We start from the raw sequence: 9,965 nt of genomic DNA, 5'->3' as shown, positions 1-9,965 counted from the left end.
GTACATTAAATGACATCAATGATCGTACATTTAAGTACAAATTTGAACTCCAAGTCGTTCTCTAGGCATTCTCACACAGAGCTATTCTTAAACCGTTCTCGACCTGAATCTATTGGTTTGAGAAGAGCGGTTCTCGTACCAAATCTATTGGTTTGAGCTGTTCTTATACAGTTCTCGAACCAAACCTATTGGTTTGAGCTATTCTTGAACCAAATCTATGTCTGGTTCTCAAACCGAATCTATTGGTTAGAGCTGTTCTCTAACCAAATATATTGGTTTGAGCTATACTTGACTTTGGTTTGAGCTATTCTTGCGTCATTCTTGAACCAAATCTATGTCTGGTTCTTGAACCGAATATATTGGTTTGAGCTGTGCTCTAACCAAATCTATTGGTTTGAGCTATTCTTGACCATTCTCGAACCAAATCTATTGGTTTGAGCTATTCTTGAGTCATTCTTGAACCAAATATGCCTGGTTCTCAAACCATTGGTTTGAGCTATTCTTGACCATTCTCAAACCAAATCTATTGGTTTGAGCTATTCTTGAACCAAATCAAATGTTTGGTTCTCTCGAGTAACCAAGCCCGGTCTCAGTTCGACTCATTAATAATACCTAGCAATCACATTGAAAATTAGATTTTTGATGCAATAACAAGGCATTTTGAAACAATATGAAATTCAATTCAATGTCTAGAACACAGAATTGGAGAAGACATTTTGCATCTGTGGACATTTTATCTATTAATAACATCTATTTGACAAAGCTAACCCAATGCATTCTTCTACTGACACTCCCAAAATTAACATAACCTCCCAGCTAGGACCAATAATAAAAAAAAGACCAAACTACCCCTACAACCACTATAAACTAGACTAAAACTGTTGTCATAGCTAGCCACAACATAAGGAACGCATGTCAGAAAGGTGACAATCATCCCAAACAAGGGCTTACTCTGTGTATGACGAAATGAAAAGCTGCCGGAGCAACAAACGGTGCACACTGATCCATGATCATAGGCGCGGTCCGTTGCAGCGGCGAGATCTACAGATGCTTAACCTCTCCGTCGCTTCTTTCCACTCTTCCCCTCACTTCCCTGACCCTTGGATGAGCTCACAGACTTCACCTTTGGAGTTTCTGGTGGTTTATCAGAATCAGTCGAATCATCATCCACCACAGGTTCTTTCGGTTTCGAAGAAGAACCGGATTTCAACTTCCCAGCACCATTGTTGACACTGGATTTCCCACTGCTTTTGGAGGTTTTACCGCTGCTCTTGGCAATCGAGGCAATATTAGGGCTATCTTGCTTAGGTTTGGCAGTCTTGGTGACTTCTTGCTTGGAAGTCTTGGGCATTTTCGTTCCATCCTCTTTTGGCTTGCTAGATTTGGATGTCGAGATGTCCTCATTTTTCGATTTGCTGCTTGATTTTGAAACCTCAGCAGATTTACTTCCGCTTTTGTTGGTATTATCCTTTGTTTTGCCAACATTTTCATTCTCCACCTTTTTGACAGCTTTCCCAACATTTTCATTCTCCACCTTTTTGACAGCTTTCGAATCATCCGCAGATTTTCCATCTGTTTTGCCGGCTTCCTTAGACTTCCGTGCCGATTTTGTCACTGCACTTTTTGATTTGCTGGAGGAAGCACCTCCACCCCTAACAGTCAAATATATTCTTCTATCAGAAATCCAAAGATTGTAACGCTCATGCAATCCTGGGAAGTAGAATAAAACAAAAGTACTCACTTGACAGACTCCGGTTTGCCATGCTTAGCAGACTGATCCACATTTGTTTTTGCTTTCTTCTTCGGCGGAGGCCTGGTTAAAGTAATGAATATAGTGAGTGTAATTTCAAGCAAACAAAGAAGTGATAGAAAGAAGACGATCCAGGCAACCTTAAGGACATGAATGTATGTTTTACACAATAAGGATTTAACAATACGAGCTGGCAAGAAATTTTCTTCACGGGATCATGTTGGTTGGGAAAGGAAATCACAAACTTAAAAGCAAAATTGATCATCAAATAAAAACATACGTTTCAGGAGGAGCATCTGGACTCGGGGGTACATCTGCTTCTATCTGATAATCATAATAAAATAAAAGAAAATTAGCACAAAATCTACAAAATCAAGGAGGAGCAAATTAGTAGCCGCTTACTTCATCTTGCATAACATCATCATCTTGGATAAACGCCCACTTTTCCCTTTTGAGATTTAAGATTTCCTGGTCGCCATCATCATAGAGAACCTAACCAAAACAAAATATAATGCCAATATATATGAATACAAAAAATTTGTCACATGATCCCAGGAAGTGAGAAGAAATTAAAACCACATTAAGAATTATATAAACTCGAGGCATTTGAGTCTTCACCTTATGCTTCTTGTTACTAGCATTGAAAGAATCGATTGTCCCAATATAATATCTGCAAAACCATGTGATGAAATATGCAATTTAATACACTAAATTTGAACAACTAATAAGAGAGGGAAAGAGCTTACTCTTTATCTTTTGGCCAATAAACTTTAACCCTTTTACCAACCAGCTCATCAGGATCATAGTCCAGAGTCTCAGATCCCTGAAAAAACATTTTTAATTGCAAAATTCAGTTGCGAAAGAGTATATCGTTTCCAAAGATGGGTTCTTGATGAGAGTTTAAATTCAAAGAATATTTTTGTAAGGCTGAAGTGGACCATACCTTTTCATTCCCCGCTGCACGTTTCCTCTTGTTGTCAGTTTTAGGGGTCTCCAATTGATGCACATCTTTTGTTTTTGCAGCTGATTTTGGTGAAGAGACCTTCAAAAACTAGCAACAATTAACTTCCTAGTAAATGGAATGAGCAAATACGCAGAGAAGGAACAGCAAATAATAAAAAAATCATTACCTTCTCATCATCATCTTTAGTTGAATCTTTGATCACATTCTTTTCAGGAACAGATTTTCCACGACTTCGCTGTTTCTTATTCTCAACTGGAGTGAAAGATGATCCATCACCATTGTTACTGCTCACATCCACCTTCTTAGATGGCTTCTTTAGTGGTTTTGTCTCTGATTCACTAGTAGCGCCACCTTCCTTCTTGGAAGCATCTGTTTTGGGAGTTTTCTCTTCATTGGATTTCTTACTTGGTGCCTTTCTTGATGACCGCTTATTTAGCTTTGCTTCAGAATCACTTATTGCCTCGGAAGTCTTTCGGGAAACATCATCTGCAGATGTTTCAGAATCTTTCATCAAGCTGCCCTTCTTTGATCGTTTATTTAGCTTTGCTTCAGAACCACTTATTCCCTCAGGAGTCTTTCTGGAAACATCATCTGCAGATGGTTCAGAATCTTTTATCAAAGTCTCCTTCTTCGATCGTTTATTTAGCTTTGCTTCAGAATCGTTTGTTGCCTCAGAAGTCTTTCTGGAAACATCTCCTGCAGATGGTTTAGAATCTTTCACGGAACCCTCCTTCTTTGATCGTTTATTTACCTTCGCTTCAGAATCACTTACCCCATCAGAAGCTTTGACAGAAGATTCCTTCTTTGATCGTTTATTTAGTTTTGCTTCTAAATCACTTATTCTCTCAGGAGTCTTAACATCTTCTGCAGATGGTTCAGAAGCTTTCGTCTCCTTCTTTGATCGCTTAGTTACCTTCGCTTCAGAATCACTGACCCCCTCATTGGTCTTTCTGGAAACATCTTCAGCAGATGGTTCAGACTCTTTAACAGAGCTCTCCTTCTTTGAAGGTTTATTTACCTTCGCTTCAGAATCACTTACCCCCTCAGAAGTCTTCCTGGAAACATCTTCTGCAGATGGTTCAGAATCTTTCACAGAACTCTCTTTCTTTGATCGTTTATTTACCTTCGCTTCAGAATCACTTGCCACCTCAGAAGTCTTTCTGGAAACATCTTCTGCAGACGGTTCAGAATCTTTGATCAAAGTCTCTTTCTTTGATCGTTTATTTATCTTTGCTTCAGAATCACTTACCACCTCACAAGTCTTTCTGGAAACATCATCTGCAGATGGTTCAGAATCCTTGATCAAGCTCTCCTTCTTGGAGAGCACAGCCTTTGGAAGATTCTCACTTTCCAAAGGAGAAGCAACAGTAACAGACTCACCCTCGAGTGCCTTGGGAGAGGAAGGCTGACTAGTACCAGCGCCCTTTTTATTTTCAGAAGATACAGCAGCTTCAACAACTGTTTCTTCATGAGATGAGCTAAGAACATCCTTGCCAACAGCTTTATCATCAAGTGGTTTTTGAACACACTTTTCAGTATCAATATGAGAACTCTCCGAAGGTTCAGGTGACTTTGTTGATGAATTTGCTTTCCTCCCCTTCTTGCTAGCCTCTTCACGCTTGCTTTCATCACGAACTAATTTCTCAGCATCCAAACTACTAGGATCAGCATTGCTTGAAGTATCAACACTTTTTGACTGATCAGCATGAGTACTATCATCCTGCTTCTTTAAGGAAGATGAATCAGCTAAGGATTCATCTTCACAAGTCTGTGCAACTCCATTGCTCACAACTGACTTGGGAGACTTATCATTTGTAGGCTGAGCTAGTTTAGGAGAACCTGCTTCTGCCGCTATCTCTTTACCAGCCTGAATAAAAATCAAGTACAAGTAAGAAAAGAAATGTATATAATTGGCAAATAATAAAAAATAATAATAACAATGGAGAGCGACATGCCTGGGCAGCCTCATCTGATGATGCTTCTACTGGCTTGCTCTCTTCAATCTACAGTGAATTAACCAAAAAATAGAGTTAGAACTGTAAACAAACACCAATTTCAAGCAAGCATCTTATAGTCAACATTTCAACCAAGATGCAAATGCACAAGACCACAAATACAAACTGCTAAAAACAGGAAATGAACACATCTCTTCATAAATTCAAAATCAAGTCAATGATATGAAGATCAGTCTTGAGAAGCAAGGTTTCAGCACAGCAGTGTAGAAGCAGGGAATACATAGACAATCTGTACCCACCACATCAGATGAAAATAGTTGGCTATAAACTTCAGTGGAATGGAAAACAGGTTGGATGTCACTTCCAACCTATAACTCTTTCTAAATGGTTCTTAAAATGCTCACTTACACGAAATAAAGATCCTTACATGTGCAATGCACTTTCAAGAGATCACAAAGTGAGGAAAATTGTTAAATTCTAACATACACAATGAGTTATGTATCTTGACACATCAAATGCCACCTTAATTTGTCAGTACAGAATGCGGAATAAAATGAAGGATGAGAGAAGTACTTTATTTTCATCAGCAGTAAGAGCATCATTTTGCTCAACAGAACCAGACAATTCTTGGCATATTGAAGCAACTACGTCACTGTAATCATCTAGAGAGACACCCGAAGATTTCACAGCATGTTGTAAATAAGGTCTAACTTTACTAGCACAGCTTTCAAGGACTTTCTCTCCCAACTTACGAGCAATGGGTAGAACTTCCTGAAAACAGTAAAACAAGTGAAAAATACAATAAAATAAATTAAAATAAAAAGAACAAGTAATCATAGTAACAGTGTTAACCTCATTGTCCTTTTTCAGAGTAGCTAGAAGGGGAGAAAGTAGTTCTGTAGAGATATCTTCACTTTCTTCTAAGACAAGAGCCATTATTGTCTCCATAGCTGTGAAGACATTCTCTGGGTGATAATCTCTGAAAAGAAAAATAGATCCTAGATTGATACCATTTATTTGTTCACCAGTCACATGAGAAGTAAGAAAACCTAGCCGAATAACCTTAAAGGATACTGAAAATATGCTAATGAAATAATGCTGAAAAAAAGAAGATATCAATCAGCTTAAATTAAACGAGGTTTTATTTTAGAAAAGTAAAATTATAAAAATAATAATAATAATATTGCCAGTCGCTGAATATCAAGTATCCCCACAAGATACAATAGGTATCTCATATCAGAGTGCAAGACTTAGAGCATGCAGAGTAAAACATTTAGCAAAATACTTCACGATAATGCATTATCTGCATGCTGTTGAACAATTCTTACTGCAATTAGAACCTCAGAACAAGTGTCAAAATCCATACCCTCCATATTTCTATAGTGTTAAAGCAAGCAATTAAATACAAAAAACATTCAAGACCATGAAATTATGACCAACTTTAAGCACCATAGGATCACCATAAAAATGTAAGATGTGGAGGACAACAATGGGAAATAAGGATCCATGCAAGATCATCCTCATGAAAATCATATTATACAATGATAAAATCGACAACCCTGCAAGCATAAAACCATGACAGTAAAATGCACATGATGTAAGATTAGTAAGAAAGCGTGGTTCTTCTATTAAAGCCTTAGTGGATACCTTATAGCACTAAGGAAATGCTGGAACATCTCAATTATCAGTCCATCACATTCAAGATCCAACATCACCACACATGACCTAACTTTTGCAACAGTGTCAAGAATTGAAGTCCTTTTACTGTATGATCGACTAGACTTGTCAGACAGATTTTCAAATGATGACACAATTAGCTGAAAGACATCCTGCATACAAAATAAATGATTAACGAATATTGAAGTCAGATGACCCAGATACAATATCCAATATTCCACTAATCTATCAAGAGTTTTATGACGTAAAAACTACAAGCACTAAGGTACCTTCATCTTATCATCATCATAAGGAGCCTCTGGTGCAGTTATTCTGGTTATTTCACTAATGCAAGAAGCAACTGCTGCTTTCACATCAACATCCGTATGCTTGAAAAGATGATCTGAAACCAATGCTTTCAGTGATGGTGCAAGTGCATTTTGCATTGTTTTTGTAGGAGACTGCTCCACTTTTGATAGACAGTTCTCAATTTGCTGCAGAAACAGGGGTGGGTGAAAGCATAGGAGTGAGTAAACAAACTTGCAGTCAAAACATATGAACAAGTATGCTCAAATCTACTGCTCTTAGGTACCAGCTTTAAGCATAAATATAACAAATGGAGACCCATATAACATGACATTTTCAAGTTAAGTTATTCAGAAAACTTGTGCAAGGTTCACGGGCTCTCTCATCATCCTATCTCCATAGTTTAAATAGTTATCCAGGCATTATTAAGATTTGTTCAACAATGTTTGGATAATTTTTTTAATACCAAGTCCATAATAAGGATATGACACATCGAATACAAGAGCTATAATCCAATCATGACAATGTCAAGGTTCAAAATCCAACCATAGGAAGCAAAAGATAAAAAGAATCATCAAATGGCAAATTCATATTGCACCTCCAAAAAAATGCAGCAACTCACAAGATTGTCACAACTACCCATTAAGCCTACCACTGAAAACCAGTCACGCATGCAGAGTGTGTGTGTCTGTATAGAAAGAGAGAGACACTGAACCAAATTCCCAGATTGCAGTTCAGAATAATATTCCAGATCACCAAGGGTATGAAAATGCAATCGTATTACTTTCACAAGTATTCAAAATTAGATCGTAAGTTCAGATTCGCTCCGTAGTATTAACAAAGAAGAAGACGGCATAAAGAAGGAAATGCTCCTTGTTCTTTATCCATTCAAAAAAATTCACGCCGTTATAACACCGTTATATACATATATCAATAGACATTTGATGTTTCAGGAAGGCATGGCTAGATTTGGAAAGAAGAGAACACCAATAAAATATTATCTCTCTCTATATGGAAGAAGACACGGAAAAAAAAAAACTGCCTAATTAGATATCATGCCAACAGTGTCTCGAAACATCCACCCACACTAGCTGCCAAATACAAACTACATCTTTCCATGTATTCTTTACTTACCAATCCAGCTTCAAATTGCCGACTAATTTTAAATGAAGTTCTAGATAACATGAATAACTATCCCGATAATTAAAAATGACAGCGAATATCATTTATGTTTTGTTTCAGAAGACCAATAACAGTATAACTCTAATTACATGATTATCAATCATGTCGAGGAAATACATTGCTGATGTGGATTTCTTTAATACAAAATTCAATTTATTACTCTGATAGGAATGCCTAAAAAAATGCCAAATATATTTAAAAAAGGGCGCGAATGCATGCTTTATCACATGTACGGAATATCAGACAGACCTCGTGCTTTATCACATGTACGGAACATCAGACAGACCTCGTGCTTTATCACGTGTTCGGAATATCAGACAGACCTCGTACTTTATCACGTGTACGGAATATCAGAACTCGTACTACGGAATATCAGAACTCATGCTTTATCACATGTGCAGAATATCAGAATATCAGAACTGGTTAATCTCACCTTTCAGTTCACTTTCCATTATAAATAGTTTCAAGAATCCTTTTTTCTCTAAATACTTGACACAAAAACAGAACCTTCATGAAAAACTAACAGTAATGTCCACGCAGTATACTGCTAGAAAGTAAAGCCATTCAGTTCTACGCCCTACAATTCTCATCAATGCAAGACGCGTTCATATCAACATGTATCATTTTTCTTGAGACGACTAACTCTAGTAGCCAATACGTGTATAAGAACATATCAACAATGCAACAACAACAACAAAAAAAACGACTGAAAAAAATGAAAAAAATTAAACAAAGGTTGGACATTTCTCTAAGAAAAACAAAATCTAGACGAGCACACACACAATGGAAAAAAAAAGCCGGAAAACAGGAGCTCATAAAAACAAACAAATAGACGAATCTCCTAATTCTAAAAATTCCAAGACCAGCACAGGATTCGCGAAGGAAAAACAAAATTTCTGGAAAAATTAGGGCTTACATCGAGGAGAGGAAGAAGTACATCCAAGGCAGAAGGAAGCTGAAGAAGTTTATTTCCAGCTTCCATAAGTTGCTGGTCAAGCTCTTTATCGGAGGAAGCCATTTGAGTAACGTCGTCCTCCGCTTCTTCTTCGCTCTGTAAACGAATAACACTAACAAAAATAATAGATAATAATATACAAATGATAATTCTACAGATCCTTCGAAATCTGACACTCTCGGTTGAATCTCACAACATTGAAACCTAGAAACAGACCTGAAAAACACGAATCAAAGCTGAGAAAAACAAGATTTGGATACCGAGATTTGGGGATTACAGAGGAGTGTAGAGCTTAGGGTTTTGATTTTTAGAGAGAGAAAGAGAGAGAGACTGATGTATTTTTTCGAAATTTTTGAAAAGAAATTACAATCTCATTTTTTTAAATGAAATATAAAAAGACTAAAATGGCGAGAAAAGGAAAATTTATTTTTATATAGGAAAAAACAGATTTAATTGAAATTTCATTAGCTTTTAAGGTGATTCCAGCACAGCTTGCCCGGATTCCGCCGGACTCCTCAAACCAGATTTAAATCTGGTGTTGGCGTCCGCGTTTTGTATTTTCAGTCTGTTAATGGGCGGGACCACCTTCTCTTCTCTACTGACCTTTTTCTTTATTTTTATATTTTCTTTGTAATTAAATTTTGGTTTTACTCTAAATTATACTTATTATTATTAATAAAAAAAATTATCATATTCAAATTGAGATGTCAAGACCACTAAATTTTTAATTATAATTGTAAGAAAATTAAAACAAAATTACCATAAATTACAAATCTATTATAATTTCATCTTTGTTTTTTACCGGAAACCGGAAAATTTATTTATCGAACACTGTATTCGAATCTCATAGGATATGGAAATTAATGATAGAAACAAAAGGAGAATAAAATATATATTTTCCACCTAGTTAATATTATATCTCGAATAAATAAATTCCCTAAAGAAAACCGTGAATGTTTTTAACCTATTTCGGAAAGTCCAACTACATATATGATGCATGAATAACGGTAGAGATAAAAGAATGCAGACAAAAATAAAATATATTTTTTCCACCTAGTTGATGTTAGATCTCTAATAAATAAATTTCCTAATCTTATAAAACCGGGATTATTAGATCTCTGATAAATAAATTTCCTAATCTTATAAAACCGTGAGTATTTTTAATTAACCTGTTTCTGAAAGTTCAAATACATATAT

At 36.3% G+C, this 9,965-nt stretch overlaps 1 protein-coding gene across 2 annotated transcripts; it reads right to left on the bottom strand.

Moving 5' to 3' along the window:
- Nucleotides 1-658: 658 nt before the first annotated feature.
- On the bottom strand, nucleotides 659-9,188 carry LOC136203958 (sister chromatid cohesion protein PDS5 homolog C-like). Of its 2 annotated transcripts, none has more exons than XM_065995166.1 (14): nucleotides 8,730-9,188; nucleotides 6,616-6,819; nucleotides 6,317-6,498; nucleotides 5,522-5,648; nucleotides 5,243-5,440; nucleotides 4,670-4,717; nucleotides 2,888-4,581; nucleotides 2,694-2,796; nucleotides 2,497-2,573; nucleotides 2,369-2,420; nucleotides 2,153-2,242; nucleotides 2,031-2,074; nucleotides 1,742-1,813; nucleotides 659-1,652 (listed from the first exon to the last, which is right to left on the bottom strand). In XM_065995166.1, exons 1-14 carry the CDS (start codon nucleotides 8,829-8,831, stop codon nucleotides 1,052-1,054), a joined length of 3,594 nt encoding a protein of 1,197 aa, XP_065851238.1. In that variant the 5' UTR covers nucleotides 8,832-9,188; the 3' UTR covers nucleotides 659-1,051. The 2 variants fall into 2 exon arrangements, with proteins under 2 accessions (XP_065851238.1, XP_065851237.1); XM_065995165.1 differs by having other exon boundaries at nucleotides 2,694-2,792; nucleotides 2,881-4,581; nucleotides 8,730-9,186.
- Between the last annotated feature and the right edge of the window lie 777 nt (nucleotides 9,189-9,965).

The sequence above is a fragment of the Euphorbia lathyris genome, chromosome 8 (assembly GCF_963576675.1).
Source record: "Euphorbia lathyris chromosome 8, ddEupLath1.1, whole genome shotgun sequence".
Lineage (NCBI taxonomy): Eukaryota > Viridiplantae > Streptophyta > Magnoliopsida > Malpighiales > Euphorbiaceae > Euphorbia > Euphorbia lathyris.
This window is presented reverse-complemented; position numbering and strand designations above follow the sequence as displayed.